Source organism: Besnoitia besnoiti (genome assembly GCF_002563875.1).
Source record: "Besnoitia besnoiti strain Bb-Ger1 chromosome Unknown contig00007, whole genome shotgun sequence".
Classification (NCBI taxonomy): domain Eukaryota; phylum Apicomplexa; class Conoidasida; order Eucoccidiorida; family Sarcocystidae; genus Besnoitia; species Besnoitia besnoiti.
Window position 1 is genome coordinate 137,240 of NW_021703915.1, and position 27,759 is coordinate 164,998.

At 59.4% G+C, this 27,759-nt stretch overlaps 3 protein-coding genes across 3 annotated transcripts; 2 read left to right on the forward strand and 1 right to left on the reverse strand.

Moving 5' to 3' along the window:
- Positions 1–1,510: 1,510 nt before the first annotated feature.
- BESB_070490 (RecF/RecN/SMC N terminal domain-containing protein) lies at positions 1,511–12,638 on the forward strand (the record flags this gene model as incomplete). Its single annotated transcript, XM_029365422.1, has 15 exons — positions 1,511–3,437; positions 3,774–4,117; positions 4,637–5,051; positions 5,287–5,816; positions 6,354–6,495; positions 6,965–7,944; positions 7,987–8,577; positions 8,786–9,115; positions 9,537–9,671; positions 10,141–10,281; positions 10,490–10,642; positions 11,046–11,177; positions 11,590–11,720; positions 12,117–12,211; positions 12,580–12,638. 15 exons carry the CDS (start codon positions 1,511–1,513, stop codon positions 12,636–12,638), a joined length of 6,105 nt encoding a protein of 2,034 aa, XP_029217906.1.
- A 2,004-nt stretch (positions 12,639–14,642) lies between these two features.
- BESB_070500 (uncharacterized protein) lies at positions 14,643–16,475 on the reverse strand (the record flags this gene model as incomplete). Its single annotated transcript, XM_029365423.1, has 2 exons — positions 14,643–15,340; positions 15,848–16,475. 2 exons carry the CDS (start codon positions 16,473–16,475, stop codon positions 14,643–14,645), a joined length of 1,326 nt encoding a protein of 441 aa, XP_029217907.1.
- Positions 16,476–20,294: 3,819 nt separating this feature from the next.
- BESB_070510 (Nuf2) lies at positions 20,295–25,824 on the forward strand (the record flags this gene model as incomplete). The annotated part of the gene is made up of 11 exons (XM_029365424.1): positions 20,295–20,477; positions 20,947–21,059; positions 21,469–21,555; positions 21,945–22,128; positions 22,627–22,729; positions 22,899–22,971; positions 23,304–23,400; positions 23,637–23,813; positions 24,181–24,420; positions 24,900–25,057; positions 25,389–25,824. The coding sequence occupies 11 exons, from the start codon at positions 20,295–20,297 to the stop codon at positions 25,822–25,824; spliced, it is 1,851 nt and encodes a 616-aa protein (XP_029217908.1).
- Positions 25,825–27,759: the final 1,935 nt, after the last annotated feature.

Genomic DNA, 27,759 nt, shown 5'->3' on the forward strand with positions numbered 1-27,759 from the left:
TCCCTTAAAACCATGGATGAGGGTGACACATGCTAAACTTGCGTAAAGTACAGTGGTATCGAGCGTATACTCGGAAAACCAACATTTGTATACAAGCTGTACGAATATATAAAGCTGTGGAGCGCGGCAACAGCTCAGAGAACGGCAGATACATTTTTTTTTACAGCTGATGCCGACTAAACCAAACTTGAGTATCGAAAGCAGATTGAAACTAAGGTTTCCTACCCACACAAGCCTTTCCCAAGCCTTCACCGACAGGCTGTGCTGGAGCATCTTTCGTAATGACAGTAGCCAGGTGTGCTGGGGTGTGATCGGGACTAAGTAGAATGCTGGGAAGGCAGAGGCTATCGATTGAGAGGCTGGCTTGCGAAGGAGGTGCTGCAGTTCGGTGGGTATGTGGGGCCTTTTCGTCCAGCTACCGTTGTCCGAGCATTGGCCTTGTAGGATCTGGAGCCGGTCTTTGCTGTTTTGCTCAAAAACCATGTTTCCGCGGATTCCAACACGGGCGGTCCAAGCGCGACGACTTTGCCGGATCACTAAAACCCCGGCTCGGCGTCTAGGAAGCTTAAAATGCTCGCTAGAGTCCACCCTCTGCCTTTTGTTCACACCTGCAACGCCGGTTTGCGCCAGTCCGCCTGTCCGGCAGATGGGGTCTATGCTCGTACGCTGTTGCTGACGAGGGCTGGTGACTTCGTGAGCGCCGCTTCTACTAGTTCCTTTCTATGCCTTTAGCTATCCGAGCGATTTCGTCTACCTCAAGATCCTGCACTCTTGCCCTGTTCAAAAGGCATGCCAAACTGGGGAGTTTTCAAGGGGCTGTGCTGCGCAGTCTGACACAGTGGCGGCTTTTGACAGAGCTTTCAAGAGTCTGTCACTAAACACCGATGGGGGGTTGGGGGCCGCTCCGCCGGCGATGTGGGCACTGGTACCCTTGGAAATGTCTCAGGCATTCTTTGCTTTGCCGCAGTTGGGATACGACATGGATGTTGGCTTCTTCGTTCTGTCAGCGCTGCCGATGCCTCCGCACTGGGGCGAGCTGATTTCGTTACCATTGCCTGCCAGGCACTGATGCGGGCACTTGGCCCGAATTGTCGGCGTTTCGCTACTGCGACGCGGAAGTGAACGCTGACGTGGAATTCGCGGGGAAACCCTAGCGAAGAAACTGAAGCGACCGAGCCCAGTATCACGTTGGCTCCGCGCGTCTCCACGCGCCGCACGCCCGTGTGCGTGCATGCATACCCTTTTCGATTTCGATGTCTCGTTGTTTCTTGTCTTGTGAACTGCCCTGTGAGTGCCAGATGCACAGAGTAGGGACTCATGCTATCAAAATACGATTTTGACCCGCACGTTGCGGTCTTCCTTTACAGCTGTCAACAGGGGCAAACAGGAAGGGTATTTTGCGTTTTCACGTCCATCCTGTCTCGCGGCCGCACCCGCCATAATTGGTACCCGCGAGACGGCGTCGCAGTGTTTCTTTGACTTTCTCTCATGGGACTTTTTAGCGTACATCATGGAACCTCCAACGTATCCAGGTAGGCGCCGCGGAAAGTTTTCGTCTCATGCGCCTCCCGGTTTTGATGCCCGCTCTCTGCCCCGAACCGCCGCACACGAGCCTCCTTCGGTCCACGAGGAGGCGCCCGCGTCGCCAGCTTCCACGATTTCTTTTTACTCGGTGGAAGACTCATCTGAAGATGAAGAAGATGCATCCAGAGCGCCGCACGCCTTGAGCGGTGCGCCTCCGTCCGCGTCTGCTCGCCCGTCGTCTCACGCCTTCGCCGCGGGAACGCGGCATGCCCTGCGATCCGCGTCAACAACATCGAATGCAGCTGCAGAAGGCCGAGAGAAAACCTCAGGTTTTCGCAGCCCGTCTCGCTGGACGTCGCCCACGGGTGCGCAGAATAGACGTGGCCTCCGGCCTGCCTTGCAGCTCGAGAAAGGCGCCGTCTCTTCGCCTCCGCCGGCCGGCGCGCCGCAGGCCTTCTCGGCCTCGGCGACGAGACAGGACGCTCGTGGACGATGGGCGGGCGGCTTGGCAGAGGCCTCAGGTGCGCGCCAGAGTTCGAAGAGTTCCAAGTCCGCTGTGCATGAGGAGAGGGCAGAAAAGGAAGCTACGCGAGGGGACGGGCGTGCGGCGAGCAGCGGGCTCAGGAGCACGTTTTCTGGCCTGCCAACCGACGCAGGGCGCAAGTCGCCTCTGCAGTCGCGCTTCGCCAAGCCCATGTCTAAGTCCCCTGGCTGGACGCCGAGCGCGACAGGAGGTGGGGGGTTGATTGACCTGATCAGGCACGCGCCTGCGCTGCTTCGCAGGGAGCCCCAGGGCAGCGGCGAATCCGAGAGACTCGCGGATGCAGGACGGAGCCACGCGAGCCAAAACGACGGCGACGCAGATCCGGGTGCTCTTCCCTCGGCCCTGGACACGTCGGCAGACGCCTCACACACTGGAGACTTGCGGCGGGGGTCTCCAGCCAGAGATCGCCGCGCACGCGCGCCGACATCCGCCGCTTCAGCGCCCTCTCCTCCGGCGGATGAGGCGACGAAGGACAGAGGCGAAGACACGCAGTGGCGAGCAGCGAAGAGGAAGACACTCGACGCCTCCACTCAAGCCAAGCCGTGCCTCCCGGTCACGAGGGAGGAAGGCGACCTGCAGGCGGTGCGCAGGTCGCGCTCGCCGAGTGCCTTTCATCTCTCAGACGAGGGGGCAATCATCATCTCGTCTTCCTCTTCTGCGCGTTCTTCGCCGCGGTCTCCCCTGTCGCCGCTCAACACTCGCGCGCCCTCGCTGCACGTGGCCGCGCCTGTCAAGCTGGAGGTTCACGCGCAGCGCCGCGACAGCTTATCTCAGAATAAAGGCGATTCGCTGCTGCCTGCAGAGGGTCACGACGCGGAGGCGAGTCCGAGGGACAAGCGAGCCAGGCCTGGTCCTCCTGCGTCTCGCGCCAATATGGATTCAACTCCGCAGTCGCAGTCCGCGCCCTCCTCACCCGCGCCGTCTTCGCCTTCGCTCGAATCCTCTCCCGAATCTTCTCTGAGCTCTTCGGCTCCGCATACGGCGGATCGCCTCGCGGAGGGGGCGGCTGCGCCCTGCGGGTCCTCCGCCCCGGGGCCTGAACACGGCGTGGAGGCCCCTGCCGCGCCGACAGGGGCAGCGACAGGGAGCGAGGTTGGCGGGCTTGCGCGGCCCGCAAGCAGAAGGCGAAAACGCACAGAGAGCGGGCGAATCGTAGCCACGGAGAAGAGGCCGCGCATGGAGCCCGCGACTCCTGAAGAAGAGACTGACACATGGGACAGTACCACACTCGCCCGAAGAGTGAGCGCGCGCGTGCGTCAGCTGCCCTTCTACGGGACAGCAGGGAAGATCACCAAAGTCGAGCTAAAGGACTTTCTGAATCACCGACAGCTCACGTGGACGCCCGGAAGTAACTGCAACGTCGTCACAGGTGCGTTGCAGGATTTTTTCTCGGTTTCTGGTGAGGTCAGGGGGGGGGGAGGGGCGGTGGCTCGCGGCTGGTTGACTTCAGAGCGCGTCTCGACCCCCCCGCGAATCACCTAGGGCGCCGAGCTGTGCACACGCGGATGCTGCTGGATACCGTCCTCAGAGGAGCCCTGAGCGAGCACGAGTTGAGTCGGGCGCCCGCCCGACGCGGCGGCTGCTTCGCCTCATCGACGTCTCGTGAGAGTGCCTCACGGGGTCTAGAGCTTAGCAGTGGGTGGTTCGTTTCCGCTCGCGAGTCTGGCACATGCGCGTCTGTGTTTGGCGTGTCGCTCTGCTTCAGGCATGAACGGGAGCGGCAAGTCGGCGCTGGCGCGCGCGATTCTCTTTTGTTGCGGGGCCGAGGGCGTGGGCTCGGGCGCGGCGTCCTCCGCTTCCTCCGCGGCCGGCGACCGCGTGAAGCTCTACGAGTTCATTCGGCAGTACTGGACCGACGAGGGTCCGCGGATGGCAGAGGTGAAAGTCACATTTTCCAACTTCAGAGACGCCCCGCCTGCGGAGCCCCGCCGCGCGCGGAGGTCTGTGGACCCCGCTAGCGGCACCGAAGCGACCGACGCGCCCGACGTGCTGAACTCTCTCTTCCAGACGAAGCGCGAGATCTTGCAGGACTCAGACGACGAAACGCAGGTGAGGCTCGAGGCGCACAGCCCCAGGCAAGAGGGGCTCTCCGTGTGCGTGGCCTCAGGGGCTCCGGCGCGAAGGTCGCCGAGCAAAAGGGCGACGCGGCCGCCGCGCAGGGCTCAGTTGAGTCGTGACCGGCAAAGCCCAGAGAGACTCCTGCGCCTGCAGTGCATAAAAAAGCCGGCCTCGCCTTTCCTGCCCCCCCTTTTCTCCCCCCCGCACCCCTCCGCCCCCCCCCGGCGTCCACGAGGGCCGGCGAAACAGTCTCACGTCGGGTCGTCGAGAGGGGACTCACTGACGAGGGAGGGGTTTGTCTTCAAAACCATACTACTTGGACTTTAAAACGAAGATAGCGTGCGAGCCTGTCTAAGGACGGTCGATGCTCGCTTCGCAGCTTTTTCGGGCGCGGCACGCACTCCGCATTCGGTTCCCAGGCGCGTCCCTCTCCGTCTCCAGCGCCGGCGTTCGCGGCGGTCTGTACCTCCCCCCCTGCTTTCGGTGCCTGTCGCTCTGTGGTGCGCTCAGCCAAGCGCGAGGAGGAACTCCGCCTCGGCGGCCGCCTCGGCAGCAGACACCCCTGCGCCTGCGGAGGCTGCGCATCGCGCGTATCAGCCGGACGTGTGGGGCACGACGCTGACAGTAACCCGCCGCGTCTGGAAGAAGCGTGTCGCTTCGTCTCTGAGCAGCCGAGAGGGCGACGGGGAGGCTGCCGAGGGCGAGAAGTGGGCGACCGACCGTTCGGAGTTCTTTCTTAGCGCCGGCCGCGAAGGCACTGTCACGGGGCTGCAGCCGGTCAAGAAGGAGAAGATTCAGCAGATTCTGCGGCACTTTGGCCTCGACTTCACCAACCCCGCGGTCTACCTGACGCAGGAGAAAAGCAAGACGCTGCTCGTCTCCGCGAAAGAGGAGGAACTCTATGCCTTCTTTACCGAGGTCACCGGTGCGCAAGCCGGTCGCGCGCGACGAGTGGAAAAGACGCAGATGAATATCCGAAAGAAATTGAATTTTCCCAGCTGTCTGCGGGTGATCCCGCGCTCGGGGCAGAGCAAGAGGGGGGGGAGGCCGCATTGCGCGCGAAGGCCCTTAGGCCTCTGTGCTCGGTTGAGAGGCGGCGACGCCTGTGAACCTCCCCCGGAGTCCATGTTTTCTTTCCGTTTCTGTTGCTCTCCCCACAGGCCTTGACGAGGCGTGCTCGGAGCTGCGCGCGTTGACGGCGAAGCTGTATGAGACGGAGACGGAGTTGGCGAAGTACACAAGCAGTCTGGGGCCCTTCCAAGACCGCGTGGAAGTCTGGCGGCGGGCGCAGGCCGAGCTGCGCCACCTGGACAAGCAGGAGGAGGCACTCGCGCGGCTCTCTGCGCTCCTGCTGCTGCTGCAGCTGCGCGAACGACGTGAGGAGGAAGCGAGGCGCGCCGCCGCGCTCACGGCTCTCGAGCGGGAGGCTGCGGAAGAACGCGAGAAAGAGATCGCCGCCAGCGAACACTTGGCGGCTATCGGCGGCCGGCGGACTGCAGAGGAGCGTAAGAGACAGCAGGAGGAACTGGAACGCGTCACCGAAGACCTGCAGACCTGCGTGGCGGCGCAGCGCGAGCTCCGGCAAGACGCCAAGCGCGCCGCGCGTGAGAAGCTGGGAAAGGACAAGGCGAAGGAACATGAGGAAATGCTCCAGCGGCAGGCGCAGCAAAGGCTCCAAACTGCTGAAGAGGTAGGCTGGATGCCCGCGCCTAAGGAAAGGGAACTCGCGGAGAGGAGATCTGGATCTGCGAGGGTGAAGACTGGAGCTGTGGCAAGGATCAAGTCACAAATTCGACTGCATTGGGGGGGGGGGGGGGCTGTATGTGCCTCGCAGGCCCGGACGGGCTTTTCACGTTCGGATCTCGTGTTTGCGTTCTCAATCTTTTGTTCTCTCCTTTCTTTCAAACTTCGTCCTCCTCTTCTTGGGCTCTAGGCTGTCTCCCCAGCCTCAGACCCGATGCCTGTCTTGGCGGGTGCCTTGCGTCGTTCAAGGTTCGTTGGCAACTCACTTGTCTACAGATTCTAGGACGATAAGCAACTTCCTCTCTGTTCGTTATGTTGACGTAGTCCCGTCCTCCCGTCAAATGAGGCATCACGAAATTCGAAAGGATTGATCACGTCCATCTGCGCACTCGATCTCGCCGGCCTGCCTGCTGGCCCGTGCGTGTGTCTTATGCGCTGTGTCTGGAGTGCATGCGCATCTGGTTTTCTTCTTTTGTCTCCGCAGACCAACGCGGCGCGACGCGCTCAGTTCGCCGCTGCGGCCGCCGAGCGAACCGCCGCAGACCTTCAGCGGCACTTGGCGCTCGTCGCCGACCGCCAGAAGCAGCAGGACGACGCTGTCGCGACTCACGAGGCTCACAAAGCAGGTGGGCGTCGCGGGCAGGGACGTACAAACAGCGCATAAGCGGGGAGTCATGCAGCCACGTCACATGCCAGCATCATCTGCAGGGGCGCATGCCTCTGAAACCAGTTGCCTTCGCTTCGAAGTGTGGACGTGCGTCGCCTCTCTGTGTCTGTGCGACAGGTCGCACGGAGGCGTTGGCCTGTTAGTGCGCCTGTGTCGTGGTGCAGGGGCGTCATTGTAAGGTGGAGGCCTTCGCGCCGCCTCATATGGGGTCGTGTGGCAGCATTCATATGCATAAACGCAGAAACCCGTATATATGCATATATGTGTATAGTTAAATATTGCTTCGGTTTCAGATCGAGTGCGGTGGCGAGTGGGACCTGCTTGTTTGCGGCACACGCACCGGTCGGGGCTTTGTTTTCAGTTGTGCACATGGAGACAGTCCCGTCCCTCAGTCTCTGGCGTTGCTGGGGCCTGCGGTTTGTTCGCAGCTATCTCGGCGCTTCAGCGCGAGCTGGAGGCGAAGCTGTCTGTGCGCGAAGAGGCGGAGGTAAGTGTGCTGCGGCAGGAGGACAGCTGCCGGCTGGCGAAAGACTTCCTGCGGCAGACGCACGAAGAGCGCGCAGAGGGTCAGCGCCAGCGGCGCCTGGGCGGGGAGCAGCGCCTCGCTCACATGCAGCGGCGCCGAGCGACGTGGCTTGCGCGGAAGGCCGCGCGGGAGGAAGAGCGGAAGAAGCGACGCGAGGCGGAGGCGGCGCAGGCGGCTGCCGGTGCGTCGCGCCGCTCCGAGCGCTCGACGGCTGCGCGGGACGACACGGCGGAGGCGCCGGAGGCCGCCCTCGCGCCCTCTTGCCCCTGGGGGTGGCGCAGTGATCTCTACACGCCTCCTTCTTCTAACGCGGCGTTTTCTTCCGCTTCGCGTGGCGGGGCGCCGCCGCTGAACCTGGACGCCGTCCACGCGGAGCTCGGCGAGCTTGTGCGCAAGAATGCTCTCGACGCCTTCCCGCTGGGGCCCGTGGGCGAGTTTCTCTTCGTGCTGCGCGAGGCGTGCGAGGCGGCTGGCGCGCCGCAGCAGTCGATCTTGGCGCTCGTCGAGCGACACCTGCGGCCGCAGCTCCACACCTGGGTGGTCGCCTCCAAGCGCGACCAGCGCGTGCTTTCTGAGTTCTTCCGCGGGAAGCAGCTCGCGCGCATTCCGCGCATCGTCGCGGTTAACCCTGACGCTCCCCCGTATCCTGACCGGCTTCTGCGGGGCCCCAGCGGATCGGTCTTCACGGTCTACAAGGCCCTCTGTGCCCCTGCCCCCCAGGCCCCCGAGAGGCCCGCAGACGGGCGTGGACCGGAGATGCCCGCCGCGAGCCCTCCTGCGGCGTTCTCGCCGTCTCTGCGCCTCGTGAATCGGCGGCGCAGCGCAGCGGGCGCCGCGCCGGAGGCCGCCAGCACCGGCGCTGCGTTTTCTGCCTTCCGGTCGGCTCCCTCTGCGCGCTCTTTGTCGTCGCCCGTCGGCGGCGAGTCGCGCGGCGGACGCCTGCCGCATCAGGTGCTTCGCTTCCTCGTCGACGTCTGCCGCATCGAGTCGGTGGCGCTCGTGCCTTCGCACCGCTGCCTCGCGGCGCTGCTGCTGCAGGCCGCCAGCCGCCCGGAGAGCCGCGACGCCGACGAGCTGTACACGGGCGCGGAGAAGGCGCACTTCAAAGAGGGATACGACTGGTCTGGCGGCCGGCACCTGAAGCGCTCCTTCGCTGGCGCCGAGGCGATGCCCGGACCCGCCGGTCCGCAGGGGAGCGCGGGGCCCCAGGCCCGCTTCGTGCGGCTCGTCGCCGCGGAGGGCGGTCGGGGAGCGGGCGCGCGACTTGCCAGCGCCGTGGAGGAAGACGACAGCGCAGAGGAAGCGGCGCAGGAAGAGGAACTCCGGCGTCTGGTCAGAGAAAACGAAGAAATCAGGAGGCAAGACGCGCGCACGGAGCGCGAAGAGGAGGAGGCGATTCGCGAGGCGGAGACCAAGCTGGAAGAAGCGAAGAAGGAGCTCGAGCGAAGAAAAGAAGAGGCGAAGGCGCTGCTGGAGGACTCAGCAGCAGTCGACGAATTGCGGAGCAAAAAACAGGTGAGCACGTGCCCGGTGTATACATAGAACCAGCAGCCGCCCATGAAGGGAACTCTGTGTGTCTCCAGACGTGCACTGGCGTTCAAATGGGTCTGAGTTCTAGCGCAGTCAAGCCCAAAGAGGCATGTATCGGTGGACATCCGTCAGGCGTGCGCGCGGGGTCCCTGAGTGAGCCTCAGCTTCTTCGCCTTTGCCGCGATGCCCTCAGGCCATGGTCGCGGAAGAAGTGCGGCTTGCCCAGACGGTCTCCTCGGCGCGCGAGGCACTGGCGGACGCGGAGCAGGAGCTCGGAGAGATTCGCATGATCAGTGAGCAGCTGCAGCGGGCCGCGGAGAGCGCGACGCAGGCTGTGCAGGCGGAAGTGGAGCGCCAGCTCGCGCTGCTCCGGCAGACGGTTGAGGAGAAGAAAACTCGCGTCGCGCAGCTGGCGCAGGAGGCGCAGGCGCTCGAGGCGCAGGCCGCGGAGCTCGACCAACGAGCCGAGGAGAAGGAGCGCGAAATCGAGGCCCTGGAGCAAAGGAAAACCGAGCTCGAGAAGGTGAGGAGGAGGGAGCGATACACCAGCGAAACACGACGGATAGAATGTGAAAAATAGAGAGTTGTAGAGATGCATGTAGACGCACGACTCGCCGCGGGCGGCGGTACCCTCAAATGGACGTGCGTGGACGAATGGATACGTGTTTGCCCTCTCGCATTTGTCTCACGGTCATATCTTCAAACACACACACATGCATACACGCGTGCATACATATACATATGTGTATATATACATGTATATCTGTGTCAAGATTCAGAAATCTGTCTGTTCGCCTAGGGCTCTTGGAGGCGTGTGTGGAGGACAAACGAGGCGTGCTCATGTGCAGATTTGGTGAACGACGGGCTCCTCTCTTTCCTCCCCTCTCTGTCGCCTGGTTGTTGTTATCTGCGCGTAGCTTTGGTTTTTCGCTGAGTGTTCGCAGAAAAGGCGGAATTTGCAGGCTGCGCGCGAGGAAGGCGAGCGGCGTTTAGCGGCGCATGCGCAGACGCGCGAAGAGAAGGAAATGCAGGTCCAGGCTGCCCAAAAGGAGCTCGCGAAGTGCCGCGCTCAGCTGGAAGTGAGTCCTTCCGCCAAAGGGCCGCCGAATGCAGATATATTTGCATTTTTGTATTTTTATGTGGGGGAGGGAGCTGTAAAAGCCGTCTGCAATGCTGTCTGAGCAAATTTACGAGGGCGTGTGCACAAGCGCCTCCTTTATCTGCAGTCGTCACTCCACGCGAACGCGCACTTTCATTCTTTCCAACAAAACAAGTCGCGTATGTAGCTGTACCTGCGGCTGCAGGACGATTATTTTTTCGCTTACTGGTCTGCCTTGGGTAGTAGGCACATGGCCGGCGCATATATATATATATATATATATACATACGTTTTACATACATGCATACACACTGATATACATATTCATAGATATATGCACATGCTGAGATACACGCGCGGGCATTTGCGCGTAATTATCTTCACCTCTGAGTGCTTGTGCGTGCAGATATGCTATTGCATTGCGGCGCGCTGTTCCCTTCGTTTTGCAGGTTTTCTTGCAGGAGCACTTCCAAGGCAAAGAAATCCCCGCGAAGCTTCCGGAGGGCGAGGCGCACCAGTGTGCGGCGGAGGCGGAGGGCCTTCGAAGAGACATTTTCGCCAGGCGTAGCAGAATGAAGTTCGATCCACGTGTACGTACACAGGCTCCGCCGCTCCAAGCGGGACGGTTTTGGGCGCTGTCGGCTTTTTTTCTGCTTCTGAGAGATCTTGCCGCGTCGCTCGTCCGCGTCAGCATCCTGTCTGCTGGCAGCCCGCGCTGTGGCGCGGCTGACTTCACTCGCACGCCGCGCGTTTGGCTCGCTGCAATCCGCATTTGCATGCCTGATGTGCTGCGCGTAGATCGTCGAGGCGAAGCTTCATGAGGCGGAACTCGCCTACGAGATGAAACTGGAGCAGATGCGCAGCGCGCGAGAAACCTTCGAGGTCTGCCGCCGGCGTCTCATCATCCGGAAGAATAAATACACTAAGGGCCTCAACGCGGTCACCTCGGAGGTACACCGCACGAGACAGGAGCGAGCGCGCTCGCCGACAACGTTTCTCTGCATACCTACATTCAAGTATATATGTATATGCGTGTATATATGTGAGTTTATTGCATATGTCGGGCCTAGGTGTGTGAGGCGCTCGCCTGCGCGGTGCGCGAGGACCAGACATTTCTACATGTCGCCCTACAGACGTCTGCGGCTGGAATAAAGGCGCCTCTGTCAAACCGTCTGATCTGCATGCGCAGGAGATCAGCAGGGGCGTCCAGGGCGCGCAACGGCGCAGAGAGCGCATCAAACACAGACCGAATCTATATATATCTATGTGTATATATTTGTTGTTGTGCAGCGGGGCGTGTGTTCTGCGCCTTGTTTAGTCCTCGTCGCATGCAGCACTCTGTGCGGTGTTTCAGGTTGTCGCTTCGTTTGAAAATCACCTCGCGGGGGTCATCCGCCGGCGCGCGCGGATGCGGGTCGATCACGAGGCGCGGGCGGTTCGAATCGAGACCAGCGACGAGTCTCGGCAGGCGCACACGCACACGAAGGTGGGAAAGGGCGATGCATGCACTCAGGGCTCCATAGACAGGCGATGCCGTCCGGTCGCTGGCCCAGTTTTCTCTGGCGCACTTCCACACTCATATCCACACACACATGTGCATATATATGTGTATATATATGTAAACATACATATATAAGTATATGTATGTACATGTATACACCGCAGTATATCTGTGTGTATGTATGTATATATATAGGTATACCTGAGTGCGACGCGCCTAGACGCGCGTGTTGTTCGTGATCTGGCGGAGTTCGTTTCTTGCACCCCCGGGGCCCGGGGAACGAGGGCATCTCTCGCGTTGGGTTCGCGGCCACAAGGGGGGAGGAGGGGGCACGCGAAGCTGCGTGCGCCTGTCACTTTGTCTACCGTGCGAGGGGGTGTCTCCTGTGTGTCTGCAGACGCTCTCTGGAGGCGAAAAGTCCGCAGTCCAGCTCGCCTTTCTCATCGCGCTCGCGCGGCGCAGCAGCAGCCCGCTGCACATCTTCGATGAAGTGGACGTCTTCATGGACGAGAACAATCGGATCAAAAAGTGAGTTGAGAATGCGCGTCGAGAGATGAAACCTCGGAAAAAGATCTTATCTCCGGCTGTTGTTCTGCGTCCTGTCTTTCAAGCGGATGCGCGTGATGGATGCTCGGTGTCTGCGCATACATGCATGCTTGCATGTGCTTCAAATATAAAAATTTACATGTGATGTGTGCAGCGAGGGAAGTAGGGTGTGCGTCAGGTTCAGAGTCGCTTGAGGAGGCGTCTGTGGTACGCGTCTGGTGTGTTTTTGTTCTGTCCAGCTCTGCGCAATGCAGTGTCTCGCCTCACAAACTCGCCCGCGAGGCCGCGAGGCGCGTGAGTTGGTGTCGGGTTATTGGGTGCCTCCTCCTCCTTTTCTGCATGTTGAAGTTCTTGTGTGGACGGGTTTTCTCCTCGCAGCTTCAACTTGCTTCTTCAGTTTGGCCTCGAGTCCGAACCCGACAAGCAACTCTTCCTCATCACGCCTCACAGCGAGATCTCTCAGTTCATCCACGGTGCGTGCCCTTTGAAACCGTGACTCGTCAGGCGCGGAATCGCCTCTCGCCTGTCGAGGGCGTTGGTGTCCTCGGCTCCCTCATCCCCTTTCCGCTTGTCTCTGTGCCAGAGCAAACACGAAGTCCTGTACGCGAATTCGTCCTCATCTTGCTGCATGCTTTATCTCTCTTGTTGACTTCTGTCCCTTCAACGGGGCGCTCTCTGCTGCTGCCTGTCGCCTCCCACTCCCCGCTTTTCTGCTGTCTCCTCCGCGTGTCTTTTCCCGGCTTTTTCCCCACTCCGCCTGATCCCTAAACTCGTCGGCTCTCGTGGGCTGCGGCGCGCTGATAATTTTGTTCCTTGCCGCGTCTCTCTGTTGGTTTCTCAGATAACTACGAAGAGAAGGATGTCTTCGTGCAAACGGTTGCGAAGGTCGCCTCGGCGTGAGACGAAAGCGAGCCGCGAAGCCCCGGCGAGAGAGGAGAGACAGAGAGAGGCAGTTCTTCCTCTCTTTCTTCGTCTCCGTTCTTCTCTCTCTGTGTCGCAGGACATGGCTAGGCAGCCGGCGTCCTGTCACGCATGCAGAGCTCGAAATCTTATTCTTGCAGAGCTCGAATTCTTTCTGTGTCTCGCTTCCCAAGCAGCCTTCGCCTGGCGTCGTGTGGCACAACTTTCACGTGCACCCTCGCCCCTAGAGTGGATCGCAGTCTCGTGGTTCCTTTTCTTCTAGCCTCCTTTGCGTCGGCCGGTAGAATCAGAGGACGGACTTGCTGGCGGGGAGGGGGAGGCAGGGAGGAAGGAGGCTGGTGAAGAGCCGGGATTCACGACGGGGCCCGTGGGGGGTGTCCTATTCCATTTTTTCTAAGAATGAAGTTTTCAAGGGGCGGCACCGTGCCTGGAAGAGACGTGGGATATGTCTAAGTGGGAGAAGTGACCAAATTGCGTAGAAGCGAGCAAGCTTGTGAAACAGGTTTTCTGTGAGAGTATCTCCGAGGTCGAGCCAGAATTTCGTAGGGACCCCTGCATCTGCACTCAGTCTTGTCCATTTTCCCGCAACTTGCCTATCGCACCGCTTTGAATGGAAAACCTTCCCGAAGGGCCTGCCTCCTGCGACTGAAAGAGAGCAGATGGCGTGTTCAACAGCGTCGTGTCTCGACGTGCCTCGGAGCAGCGAGGAGATGGCAAGGGGGTTTTGTTTAACAAACGAGTCGAGGAGATGACCACAAAAAAGTCTTTACCGCAGTTCTGTGACCAGATCCTTCCTCTGATTCTATGCGCACTTGTGGCTAACATCGCAGAGCTCGTCGGGCCTCACGCCCGTCAGCGGACACGCCCGCGCAGTCGCAGCTCGTGTTCCTCTGACCCCCCACGTCGCGGCTTTACCGAGGCCTCTCTCCACAGAAAGCCTTTGAGGAGGCCGTGTGGCAGCAACCGACTTCTGGGATAGTTATCTTTGCGTTCGCTGCTCTCCCTAGCCAAGGGCAATCTGGGGTAGGAGACAGAACGCTGGATGTCCGCAGCACCTGAAGAGATGGCGATAGAGCGTCTAGAATGCGGTCGATGTGGAACAACCTTAATGTAGTATGGCCTTCTTACCTGTGCTCTGCTAACTCACTTGACATGGTGGTCAGCGCAAGCACAAGACCCCCCCGCCGCCCTCCCCGTCCCCCGGCACACTGTCTATCCCCTACATACAAGACTCCTTACTTGCATAACATCCTCCTCTGTCTGTGCAAGGCTCTCTCGAGACCTTCAATTTCCCGCGAGGATGAGACGCAACCTCACAGATTCGGGCTGTCTTCTTTTCGATCTGTACCCCTGAAACCCAAAAGACGTCCCTGTTACGATGCTCTACACTCAAGCTGAAGGGCTGAACTGCGCAGAGAGACAACAGGCACACTACTCCTGCGGCAGGCCATCCAACAGCGCGCTGAACTGAGAGCTCGTGCGCCCGGGAGTCGTGTGTCGCGTCCATTGTCGCGGCGAAACAAGAACTGCAGTGGGCGATGCAGTCGAGGAGATGAAAGGCACGAAAATACCAAGGAAACGCGCTGGGTAGTTGGATGCACACGCAGACCGTTTCGTTCAGAGGCAGCCGCTGAATGCGCGGTGTTGCTGCGCGCCGGACGGGGAGGACCTCCTTGCGCGTGAGAGCGCCTTGAGGGACGGCTCCATGCGCGAGAAGAGGCGTGAACACAGAAGGCAAAAGAAGCGAAGCGGGGTTAGTTAGACGCACGCATAAAAGACAAATGGACACACGCACTGCAGACAGGGTGCGGCACCGAGAAGGGGGCCCCGACGGCAGGCAGACGACTTGCTCGCGCGCTCTCCGCCCCCCGCGCAGACCTTCTCCATTCTCCTTTCCCGCGCATTTCTCCGCATGCCTATTTCTTCTCTGCTGCCGGCTCCGCTGTCCCTTCGTGGCCTGGCTTCAGGTCGGCTTAGAGCGCCTTAATGCTCCTTGTAGAGGCCGGTTTCGAGCTCGCTGGGGGCGTAGACGTACGCGTCGCTGCAGCCCGTGGTCACCTTGAGCTGTCCAGCTACCTCGTGTGCGTCTTCTTCCGCTCCTTCTCCCTCTCCTTCCTCGCCCGCCTCCTCTTCGCCTCGGCGGATGCGTTCCTCGCGTTTCTTCTCCATCTCCGCTCTGCGCGCGGTGACGCTCATGACCTCGCCCTTCTCTCTGTACGGCCATTTGAGCAGCACGCCGTAGAGATCGCGCATCTTCTCGAGCTCGTATGGCTCGTAAGGGAACTGCGGGTGGTCCTGCTTCAGCACGGAAGGGAAGTGCGGCTGCGGCACGTTGTCTGCTTTCTTCACGCGCTCAATGCTACGCGCAAGCTCCTCTTCCTCCGCCGCCGCCGTGGCGCCGCCGCCGGTGCCGCTCTCCGCGGCGAGCCCCTCTGTGGCGGCGATATTCTGCGCGACCAGCTTGTCCACAAGCCAGCGGACTTCGAGGTCTCTCCGTATCAGCTCGCGAACCTTTGGATCCTTCAGGACTTTGGCTGGCGGCGCCGCGTACGCCAGCCGCATGCCCGCCTCTCCGTCGAGGCGGAGGTTGTGATCCACGAGGTAGCCCGCCCACGCCCTCAGCACCGCAGCTGAAAACTCGGGCTTCGCAATCACTCGACACTCCTGAGTCTTGAAAGTCCCTGAACAACTCACACAGCGCCGCAACAAAGAACACCTGAAAAACGCGAAGGAAACGCCGACTACTCGCGCCAAAAAGAGGACTAGTGAAGAGACCCGCGAGAGACAAAAGACTGCGGGCCCGGGGCGCGGAGAACGAAGCAAAGAGGAGGCAACATGCAAACCTCACTCTTCTGCCCCCTGCTGCTGTGACTGCATACTTCGTACCTCCGGCAGGACGCGCATGCACAGCTAGAGACAGAAACCGCGGAAGGGAAGACACACACGCGGCAGCGACAGAGGAGCTTCGACCGCAAAAAACGGGGCCCTACACTCTAAAACGGTCTGAACGCAGAAGGTGACGAAGGGAGGGAAGCAGAAGAACGCAAAGAAGTTAGACGCGGAAAAACGTTGGCGCAGGACGCCAGGTGGGACCCCGACGCGCCAGCGGCGAATCTACGGAAGGCGACGGGAGCAACGCCGACGCCGGTTCGAGCGAGAATGAGGAAGGAAATCGGGCAAGGACTTACCAAAGCGCTTGAGAAGGAGGTTCTGGAGGTGCGTTCTCGTCATCGCAACAATCATGTCTCGGTGTGCCGCAGAGCGGAAGCGGCTGGGTGCGGACGCCGCAGTCGCAGACGAAGAGAAGGAGGCAGACGCGGAGGCAGAAGCAGAGGACGCAGAAGCAGAGGACGCAGAAGCAGAGGATGCAGAAGAGGAGGAGGACGCGGCCGAGTCGGCTTCGTCTGCAGAAGAACCGGAAGTGAAGCGTCGGGAGGGCGAAGCGAGAAAAGAGCCCGAGTGGGGGGGAGACGAGCGGTGAAGCGTGCATACCCCTCGGCTCTGGACCAGCTGTCCGCACGTCGAATCGACAAGAGCACTCCCCTGAGCGCACTCACAAGCTGCTACCTGGAAAAGTGTGTTTCGCCAGCACAACGGCCCCGGAGAGAGCGAGGGGCTCGCCGGCGTCCTGGCGGAGGGAAGCGATGGCCGCACGCGACGCAGAGCAGACTGGGAGCGCGGCGCAAGAGACGATTTCGAACGAGAAAGACGAAGAGAGACAGACGAGTGCGGGGGGGGGCAGGGGGCGAACGAGGAAAGCCCGCGAAGCGCCGCGGGGGCCCGGCGGCCTCCCAACTCTGCGACGCCGGCAGACATGGTGCGACAGCCAGCCCTCCTCTGTCGGCGTGTTCGGCGAGAAGGAGCACGTGGAGTTGCGCTAGTAGAGTGAGAAAAGGGGGACACGGCTGGAGGTAGGGACCGCAGGAAAGTCCCGCCGGTGCAAGGAGAGGGGAAAGCAAAGACGCCTTGGCGCGTAGCGACTCAGCCCCGACGTGGCGTCGTTTTTGGAGTGATGGTCGCAGCAGACGGAGTACTCAGCTGCGCCATCCGCGCGACCAGCATCGAAAACAACAGGAGACACAATCGTCTGTGTAAAAGGAAACGGCTAAGTCTCGCGATTTACACACAGGTGATCCTGGCGTAGGCGCCATCGAAACAGTTTCGATGGCATGCGCATGCTCACGGCCGCATGCTCCAGCGACAGAGCGCGGGCGCTGAGTGCCGTTCGGCTGTCCAGTGAGTAGGTCCGTGACGCCTCCCTGGTATTTCTCGCAAACTGCTGTTTCTCAGCCTCCTGAACTCCTCGTTCACTGCAGAAGCAACGCTGCCCTGTCTGTCCGCCGTGCGGCTGTGCGTTCTTCCTGCGCGGTAGTTCTCTCAGTTCCTCTTTCGGCGCAACTTGTCAAACTCGCAAGAAGACGAGTTCGAACGCGCTTTTCTTTCTAGAGGAGGAGGCAGTTCTAGTCGTTGGCTGCGTCACTTCGCATGCGGCAGGGCGTGTCAGCGATCGCCCTTACGTTTCTCTTTGAGAGTGCGGCGACCTAGATGGGAGCGAGAAAATCAAATCGGCAGCCTGATTCACGCACACTGCACACGCCTCCTCTTCGTTCTTCGCTTCGTAGAGCAAGAAACACGACAGAAAAGACTTCTCGGTCAGTTTCATTTTTGACAGTGCACCACCACGAGTCCTGAGCATATGGCGCAGCCCCAGATCTCTCCGCCGCGCAGCCTCTGGGCCGCCAAAGCCATTTCGGGACGTGTTTAGGGCCTAGCGGTTGAGAAGCGGGTTCCCAGGCGCCAGCCAGCTTCGATAGGGGAGAGACGATGCTCAATTCTGTGGAGTCACGCGCGCCAGGGCAAGCTGAAGGCTTGCTGTAGTTCGTACCGTAGGCATAATGCACGCGGGGGGGGGGGGGGGGGGGGGGGGGGGGGGGGCGCCGTCTGCCTGTGTGTTGCCGCCGCACGAGGGCTCATGTGGGCATCCCCTCGTTTTCGCAGATCTGTCATTACACATACACTCGCGGGCGCGCCAGGTTGTGTACGCAGGTATTCTGACGCATATGTGGTGTGTGGCGGCGTCATGCCGGGGGGCGGGCGGTCTGACGCACTGAAGCTTGCAATAACAGGGACAAACGAGTCTAGCTCTCCAAATACCTCTCGCTAAGATGCCGAGTACGCTGCCGTCCGCTCGACGCTCCCCCAACTTCTGCTTTTTTTAGACCAGCCTGCCTCCCATAGGGGTCCCGCGTCGCCGAATTTGCGCAGCTTGTCCTAACTGCGCGCGCCACGAGAGCGGCCTCGGAGTTCCTGTCCCGCCGAGAGACCCTGTAGGGCGTCTAGAATCCATTTCATCGTCTTAAAGACCAAGAAAAGATTATGCATCAGCCTTTCCAGCTTATGGTGCACTGAAAAGAAATTCGACAAAATGAATCCGCATGCCTCCTCCACCCCCCTCTCCCACCCCTGGAGTCCAACAAGTAGATATACAGAAGTAAACCAGGCCTCCAAGTAGTGGCTGAGTAGCTACGGCCTGAGCTGTATATTCAGACCACTGCGCAGCACGTGTGGACCCATTTTAGGGGTGCGCACTCCATTCGATGTCCTGACACTCCACGGCAGCTTCCTTTTTCTGGCAAGGAGATGCAAACTCAACCGAGCCACAACGAGCCCCTTTCCATAAACCCTGACTGCTCCCTCAAGGAGTGCAACTCCTCTCAGGCCGTGGAGGCGTATTGCTGCCGCAAGAGACTTCCAAGCCTCACGCCTCAACGACAGCTGTCGCCTTCCACCGATCGCGTAGCCTGCATGAGAGCCTGCTTTTCTGAGTTTCGGACACTTCTTGCTGTCTCAGTTGCTCACTTGCCCGCCTAAGTTGCGTGCTCCCAACCTCCACTGGAGGTGGATTTCACATTTCTTGTGGCCGCCGTGTTCCCTCCACCCAGCAACTGGCTGCCGACGCTCTCAGCATGTGAACCGACCATACAGACTCGAGGGCTTGTGCCCTGTCGTCACACATACATGGGACTCCCTAACCCAAAGAACAACCGGTTAAGGCCCCTCTCAGGAGTTCATCTATACATACATAGGTGTAAATACAGGTGATATATAGATATACATACATATAACAGTAGCTGTGTAGACATATATGCATATATCTCATGCGTCTCTGGAAGTGACTGAGCGACCGTGCCAAGCGGGAAGCGAAAGGACGCTGCCTTCTTACACACTGAAACTGAGTTGAACTGAGTCCTGACTCTCTCGCGAAAGCCGTGGAAGCCCATCGATCTTCGCTTGAGGAGAGGGCCAGAAAAGACATCGGTCGCCTCCGGGAGGCGAAGCGCTGCTTCTACTATTCTAGGTGGCTGCCACGTCTCCAGCGACTGAACCCCGAGGCCGACCGCGTTTTTGAAGAAGCGAATGAGTGACCCTTTTCTCCGAGAGGGCGTTTTCTACGCTGAATGGGTCGCGTAAATGACACGTTTTTGTCTGCAAGGCGGAAGTCTGCACGAGGAGACGTTTCGTGCTCAGTCTCTACGCAAAGCATCCACGCATGAGACGCGCGTGTCTTCTGCAGAGTGGATCGCGCGGTGTGCGTGGTGGACTCTTCCGTGGAAAAGAACGGGAAAGCGCCGCGGCCTTTCTCTGTGGAATGACTCACAAGGACCGAGGAGAGGTGCGTGCCGCAGAAGGTTTCGATTTTTTTTTTACAGACGTATGAAACAGCGGAAAGCCCTTCGAGAGTCTTCGGGTCCCTCGGGCGTGCAACCCCCCGCATGTCTGCGGATTTTCGCATCGCCGGCCGCTCGACGCACGCGCGCGTGCTCCTTCGCCAGCTTCTTTTCAAAACAAACTGCATTTTCTCGTTTGATTTCTCTTCTCACCGCGCCTCCAGCCTCCGCAGTTCTCAGTCGGGCCCTTCTGTCCCGCTGACGCCAGTCTCCTCGCGTCCACCGGCTGGTGTCTTCCGCTCTCGTCCTCAGCTCGTTTCTTTCAGCTCCTGCTCTCCACACCGAAATTCGTAGCCCCCCTATTCTTTTCTGAATGCGGAAAAGTTGAGCATTCGCGCGAGGATCCTCGGCTGCTCAGATTTCCCTTTCGTGGCTCCAGCGGGCTTGGGCGATTTTTCTGGTGTGCGCCTGGCAGTCGGCAGCCTCTGTACGCAGTTTCGCTTTCCACTGCTTGTCTCTTCTCCAGCCGCCAAGCCGGGTTTCCTCCTTTCTTTCCCTTTTCCCGCGCGGCTGTCTGATGACCTGCCCTTCACTGCATCGTGGCGCCCTCCGCGGAAGGAAGCAACTGAGCGTCGCGGCGGGACCCTCGCCGCCTTTCGGCGGATCTTCTTTCTCACGTTTACAGTCATTGCAGAGGTTCCCTACTGCTCTGCGTTGTCTCTGCTTCCCATGGCGCGAGCTTGGTGCCTGAGTAGCGCCGTCGCTCTCCTTGTAATTTTGGCGCAACCCCGCAGCATGCAGACACCTCTCTCGAGTGTACGTACGCCGGCGTCCAGCGCAACCTAGTTCTCTGTTGCGACCTTTCTCCCCTCCGTTTTCTGCCAACTTCCGTGCCTTGCGTCAATTTGTCTTCTTCCTTCTGCTCCGTTTTCGTGTCTCTTCGCGTGCGTCTTCCCTTCTTTCCACAATGGCGGCGCCAGGGCTTGCTTCGCAGGCCTTCTACTCCAGCGCGGCTTTCTCTTCGCAGGGGAGTCCCTTGTATCCCTCAGACCGCGGCGGCAGGATGACGCTGGAGGAGATCAAGCGTGAATTCGCGAAATACAAGCTCGAGTGCCCAGACACCATGTGGCGCGAGCCGCAGACCGAGCAGGTGCGCTGCGCCTGCGGAGTTCTGTAGGGAGTTGCTTGACTTGCGTCGCCGCTCTCTCCTTTCCTTCCCCATGTCTGCTGCGGGTGTCTCGCTTTCTCAGTCGCCTGTGCGCCTCGCGCATTCCATACAGGTCCGCATTTGTGTATAAAGGTTGCAGGCAGTTATCGCGGCGGAGGCGCTGCGCCTTTCTCTTCTGGCAGCAGGGCCTGTCTCGCGGTGCATACGCATTCTCTGCTGCCTTCATTCCTCTTCTACGCGTCTCCAGCTCCAAATTCTCGTCTTTCACGGCCCTATACCCCCAGATATACATACGGTTATCTAAATAAATGTGTAAATAGCTTTTTTCATATGATCTCGCAGTAGCACCGGGGCTCGTATATAGCTAAGGGGAGTCATTCTTCCTGGAACCACGCCTCTTCTCTGTGGCCTATATTGGCTTTTCGTTCACTTCTTTGTGTTATCTGCGCAGGTTCAGGGGCTCTACTCCTTTGCGATTGAGTGCATCTTCGGCCTGACCGTGAACGAAGTGCGTATCGAGGAAGTCACAGGCGACGTGCGCAGCTGCTTGCCGTCTATCGATAGGTGAGGATCAAGAAAAAAAAGAAGAGAGCTAAGCAAAAGCCATCCACATTTGGTGGGGTTTCGCCTCTTCGCGGCCTTCTTTGTTTTGCTTCTCGCCCTCTCAGCGACTTCGCTGTTTTGAAAACAGGACTGTTTCTGCGCTGGCGGCTTTCGCTTCCTTTTACCCCCACCTTCAAGCCTGTCTTGCGCGCGACACCATTGCAGTCTGTCTTTCTTCTGTGCTGATTTTCTTTTTCTTGTCTTCCTCCTTTTTGCTTCCCTCTTCTCCCCTTCTTGTCCGCCCTCTTTCTCGCTTCCTTTCGCGCTTGCGTTTCGTCTGTCCAGTCCGCTTTGACTCCTCGGCCTCTGAGTTCCCTCTTTTTTGCCATGTCATTGCCGATTGTCATGGTGCGCTCTGCGCTTTTGGCAGTCTTCAATTTCTCTCCCAAGATGGGCGCCACCATGCGAAGGCCATCGGCAACCTTCGCTTCTTTCGTCTTTGTCAGCGACTAAACAAGTAGGCCCTGCCGTCTCTGTCTCTCCGCGCGTCTCCTCTTCTCTCTGCTTCATATTCCACGGTGCTTCTCCGTGTGCGCGTGTTTCTGCCGGGCGCTTTGAGATCGTCTCGCTGACTCCAGTCAGGGGTCTGCTTCCTCGCTCTTCTTTACTCTGCGTCTGTCCGTCTCTCTCCCCGGCTCCTTGCCTGTGCTCTGCGGCACCTCGAGCCCTGTCCTCTCTGTCTTGTCGTCTACCTGCACTGGGGGGGCGAACTGCGTGTTTCCTTCGCGTCTCTCCTCTGGATTTCATCTGCGCGACAGCCTCCGCATGTGTCCTCTCGCAGCGTCCCTTTCGAGTGCATGCGACTCGATCTTCGTGTCCGCTCTCGCGTTTTTTTTTGGACTGCAGAGTGCTGGGACTTCCGGACTTTTCGCGGGAGATGTTCGCCGCGCCGAGTGCGGCCGCAGTGCTGCGCTTCGCCAGCTCGGTCTGTTCCTTCCTGCGGCTGCGCGAAAACCTGCTCAAGCAGTTCGAGGTCCAGCTCCAGCAGCGCGAAGCCCTCCAACAGAACCTCGAAAAAATAAGCGAAGACGTGAGGAGCCCTGTCGCATTTTTCCGATTTTTTTATATTTTTTTTGCGTTTTGATACCCCCCATTTGCTGCGACTGGGAAGCTATCAGATGCCCGCGTGCAGTTAAAGCAAGGCACACAGGCGAATATTTATTTGCAGTTTTTGTGCGTTTCCATGCGTGGAATCTCCCTGCATAGAGCAGGCGACCACCACTCGTCGCTTCTCCACGCACGTGACTTCCCATAGAGCCGAGCCTCGTGTGCGGCGAGTCTCCGTGTGCTGCGGAGTCTGTCATGATTTTCTGCTGAACTTGACGCGATTCGAGGCACAGGGCGGCCGCAAAGACGGTTTTTTCAACGCAAGCAGCGGCTGTAGAGACAGCGCGGGAGGACGCAGGAGACATGCGCGAGAGTCTCCACCGCGGGGACGCATGTTTTCTTTCTGCTTTTCCTCCGGTGTGGTGAACCCGACCCGCTAAAAGTAGGCCCGCGCTCGTGGAGTGCGTGTGTCTATCTTCAGGCTCAACGCGTCGAGCAGGAGTTGCTGCGTTTCCGCGCGGAGCGACAGACGCAGCTGCCCGTCTCCCAGCAGCAGAAACAGCGCCGAGAAGAGTTGGAGGCAGGTAAATCCCCGGCGCGGAACGCATCCACATCTCTCTCCCTTCCTCTTCTTTGATTGTCCCTTGGCAGTCCAGGGTCGGCGGAGTCGAGCCGTGTGTGCCGCCGGTCTACCTCGGGCTTCTCTCGGTCCAGATCATTGCGTTGTGGCCTTCTTTGTCTGTGGCCTTGCAGAGCTGCGCAAGCGCCACGGGGAGCTTGGCGCGCTGATGGAGGAGTTTGCGGAGCGCCAGGCTGTCCGCGGCAGGTACGGAGGCCGTCTCGCTCCCCCGGGGGCCTGCAGCGCGAGAGGCGCGTCCGGCCGCGCGCTTGTGCTGCCTGAGAAAGCACTCAGCTTTCAGCGGCGGGCAGCGAGTCGCGCGAGGAAGCGCGGGCACAGAGATTTGAACTCCAGTCTCGCAGACAGGAGTCTTTGTTAAAAAGAACTCGACCAGACGTGTGAAAACCCGCTCGCCAAGCAACAGAGGACAGGGCAGAGAGGCGGCGGGGGGGGAGGGGGGGGAGCATCAGGCAGCAGAGAGCCCCGCTCGCGCTTCTCCCTCACTAAGAGCGACTGTTGCTTTCTTGTTGGCCGTGCAGACTGGAGCTCGAGCTGGGCGACCTCGTTTTGGAACTGACGAACCTGAAGCAGGAGCGCGAAGAGCTCCACGACCAAGTCGTGCATGCGCCAGAGAAAGTGCGAAAAAACGAGAAAAGAGTGGAGCGGCAACAAAGCTCGCGTGCGTCTGCAGAGGCGTTCACGAGACTTTCTTCTGTCGATAGATGCAGCGGCAGAGGCTGAGGGCGATTACTGCATGGGGGGAAAGCTCAGAGTCCGCACAGCCCGGCGCTCCTGGAACGCGCCGGGCATCCAACCCGCGCGAGTTGTTTCAACGCGGGCAATTTTTTCTCGATTTTGTAATGTTTTCTCAGTTGATGGAACGACGCGACGAGCTCCGTATGCAGCAGAAGCTCCTCGACCAGCAGCTGCAGCAGCTCGAGCGTGCGGCCGCGAGTCAACAGAAGCTTCTTCTCGCCTTCGGCAAGGCGCTCAAGAAGGCGAAGAAGGCTCTGGAGATCCTCAGCGAACACCGCGACAAAGTCCTAGCGGTAAGCGACGCCAAAGACCGCGCCTCCTGCGGACGCCCGCGTGCAACTGCAACGCATAGATATATCTATCTGCTTATATATTTTTCCTGTATCTGTCTAGTTCTCTATCTGTATATCTGTTTATCTCTCTCTATCCGATTATCTGTCTATCTGTCTATGTGTCTCTCTATTTAGCTATCTATCTAATCATCTATCTGTCTATGTATCTACCTACATGTATCCTTATCTATCTGTATCTACGTCCATCTCTGTGTATCTATCGCTGTCTGTCTCTCTATCTGTATTATATCTATCTGTGTATCTATTTGTGTAGTTGAATGGCTCTCTGGGACGACAGCAGCCTGGTTTCTTCGCGTTTTTTTCGCAGCCGCACCTCGCCTTCCGGAGCGACATGCGGACGCGCGAGAAGTTCTTCCGCGAGATCAGCGAGCAGAAGAAGAAGCTGACTCAGACTGTCCATGAACTCCAGACAGAGCGCGCACGGCTGAATCGCGAATTGGAGACCCTGGAGAAGAAGACTGAGGAAGAGGAGGCGGAGCTGCGGCAGCGGCTCCTCCGCACGAAGCAAGAGACCGAAGAGCGGAAAAAAATGATGATCAACCAACAGGTGCACACTCCCCCCCCCCCCCACCCGCGCCCTGCGTCTACAGCATTGGTTGGAATCCGCGCACAAATCCTCTTTCTGCATGCGGAGGGAGTCTGCGTGTCTGGCGGCCCGCAGACTGTCGGAATGTTTGCAAGCGTGAGGACGCGGTGTGCGTCTGCCTCCAGTCGTGGAGCCTAGACTCACGCAGCTGGGGAGGCTCGCCCTCGTCAGATTCTCGCGACCTCGGCATCTGTGGATCGCGCATGCAGGCTCGCGCGCGGCGCCCTCATGTCTCTATACGTGCGCACGCATACCCCAACATATCCACACAAATTAACATATATATACCTGTATAAGATGTATATGGATGCGCATACATGAGTATATGTAGATGTCTGTATAGATGTGGATGCCTGTAGTGCCTTGGGAAGCCGCTCACACCCGTGTTGAGAGTCGAGACTCGCGGGCAAGGCGTTTCGCTGTTGTGCTGCGCCTCGCAGGAGATGACCGCGGCGCTCCTGCGCGAAGCGGAGGACCTGGAGGACAGGCTGGCGCAGCAGAAGGCAGGCCATCGCGCGCTGCTGCATGCGATTGAGGAAGAAATTCAGAGAGTCCACGCTGCGTTTCTCACCTACGTCTCTCAGCTCCACTTCCTCAGGTAAGCGGCGCCGAAACAAAGCGCCTCCCCCGTGCCGAGTGCCGCCTCGCCCTTTCCCTGTCTGCCGATTTTGTCAGGGTGGTGAGGAGGCACGCTTCGCGGACGCCTGTTCTTCACGAGCGGAGTGACCTCGGATGATCGCTTATCGCGCTGCGCTGGCATGTCGCGGCGTGGGTGGAGTAGGTACGTTTCACACACTAGACCAACTTGTAGTTCATACTTCCCGGAAAAAGCGGACGATCCATTCTGTCTTAGGTCTGTTTTCCTGCGCTAGGGGGAGTTCTCATCGTTACCTTTGTCTGCTTGTCTATCTGCTTGCTCACGTCTTCAGAAATCAGATGCCGCTGTCTCTGGATCTCTCTCAGAGCGCGTCGTTCCTCGCGGATCACCACGCCAAGCGTTTTTCAGGTTTTTCTCCATCCGTCGACGGCGGCCGCGAAGATCTGTGCGCGCGCGACGCCGACTACCTCTCGGCGTCTCTCTTGGAAAGCTCTGCGCCGTTTGCCGACGACGCAAGCGAGGCCGGCGACGGCAAAGAGAATAGGCCACTGGGCGGCACGCACGCAGACGCTCACACGCGGGGGGTCGGCGGGGAGGCTGAGGGGGCAGACAGCTTCGCGGAAGCGAAGGAGCTGCGTGGCGGGCCTGGCGCTCATTCGGCCGCGTCGCCAGCGAAAGCGAAGAGAATCAGCTCCCTCGATGAGCTGGAAGAGGCCGAGCTCCGCATGGAGGACCTGCGCGAAGGCGGAGGCGAGGATGAAGGGTGAAGAGCGCCGGAAGGCGGAAACAGAGAAGTCGCCTGGGGTCCGCGAGACGCAGGCCACGACCTGGACTTCGATATGCAGTGCAAAGAGTCTTCTCCTGACTTCCAGATTTTTAGACACGCGAGGCGCGCGGAGGGGAAAGGCCCTCCTCCCCTACACCTGGGTCTACACAGCAGCCTCGCCTCGGCGACTTGCTTTTCAAACGAAACTCGACTGCAGTTCACACACCGTGTAACCTTTTGAAAAACGCTTTTCATAGGCACAGAGCTCAGGCTGCAAGCACGCAGTAGCCCGCTTGTACTCGCTTCTCGTCAAGTCGCGACAGAACGGCGGCGCCCTAGGGGGGTGAACAATGCATTTTCACATTACGGTCATCTCAAAGAAGAGTTAGAGAACTGCCCGCCAGAGTCCGCTCATCTCACACGCGAGCGAAGCAGAGCCAAACAACAGCCTCTTCTGCTTCTCAGCATGCGCGGAATAGCATGAACCAGTGCCACAAGAGCTGAGGAACATTGCAGCACCGAAATGGCTGTTCGAAGGAGTTGTAAGCTAATAATGCATTTACACTCCGGCAGACTACGTCGTGTCCTGAACAGAATCGATTTGTGTGGAGAGAGGCTCTCCACTACCCGAGCTGTGACAGAGGTGAGCGCCTCTCCTAGACACGAGGGTCGCGTGGGATATGCGCGTGTATGCCCAGTACCGCGGCCAGTGTAGGGCGGCGAGCGAGAAAGAGTCGAGGAGTGAGGCTATTAGTTGATACCCTCTTAGTACCATTCTCCTTCTGGAAGACGCAAGGGGGCAGGGGCTCGCACAAGAGCACAAAGGGAGGGGGGGGGGGGGCGGTAAAACGCAGAGTCCATTCATCCTAGTTGTACTTCGGCAGCGAAGTGCAAACGCTGCAAAGTGAAGGCCCTCGAGGTAAACGGGCATCAGCCGGTTCCTCTCAGCAGCCGTGACAGGCGCGAGCCTATCTGAACATAGGGCTCGCAACGCGGCTACAGGACTGGGGCGATTCCTACGCGCACGACGTCTCTCGTTTTTTCACGGAGACTGTAACGTGTGAACGCGCCGGCTCTTACGCATCCCATAAAACACGTTCTGAATGACTCTCAACGCCGACTCAGAGAACTAACTCGGTTCCTCAGCTACCGCGGCTCTCTTCCCGCCCCAGGTATGGCCGCCGCCAGGCCCGTTCTCTTCCCCCAGTCTTCTCCAGGGAACGAGCGAAGAGTGAAAGTGTCGCCTCCCCCCAAAAGAGGGGTGCGGATACGCGAAATTTAGTTAGAATTCGTTCGCGCGGCTGCCGCGTCTGTCGCCATTGCATCTGTTGTTTGTGGTGTACGTACACACAGTCTACCTTCGTGGTCTCCCGCTTCGTGAAGGCTCTCCTCGACATCATGTTTTTATGGAACATCTTCATTTTCTGTACGCTCGTCACAGTTTTTACGCAGCCCTCCTCGAGCCTCCGAGCCGTGCGGCGGCCGGATCGCGACCTCTCTGTCTTCTCGCCGCGCCGCATGGCTGGCGCCAGCAGAGACGCGCGTCATGATTATCGTCTGTGAATGCCCTGCGAAAAAGTAACTTCACACAGCGGTCATCTGCGTGAAAAGTCCGACACTCAAGCGATTCTGAAGCTCGAAAGGGCTATGACGCACAGATGTCGGATTTATCGTAAGGACCTGGGCGCACGTCTTGTCGATTCTCTGCATGCATGCAGGACGAAGGAGCAAAGGGACGGGAACGCCTTCCCTGCGCGCGACAGAAGCCGCGCTATGCTGCCCGACTTGAACAGTCACTGACAAAGGCGACAGAGAGAACGAGTTCGCCGACGCCGATTCGCGGCCGTCACCGTCTTCTTCCCAAGGAAGTTAAAACAACTCATCGTGTCTTCCCTGTATTCTCCGTCGCTCCCTCGCGGGCGCATCAGGGCTACAA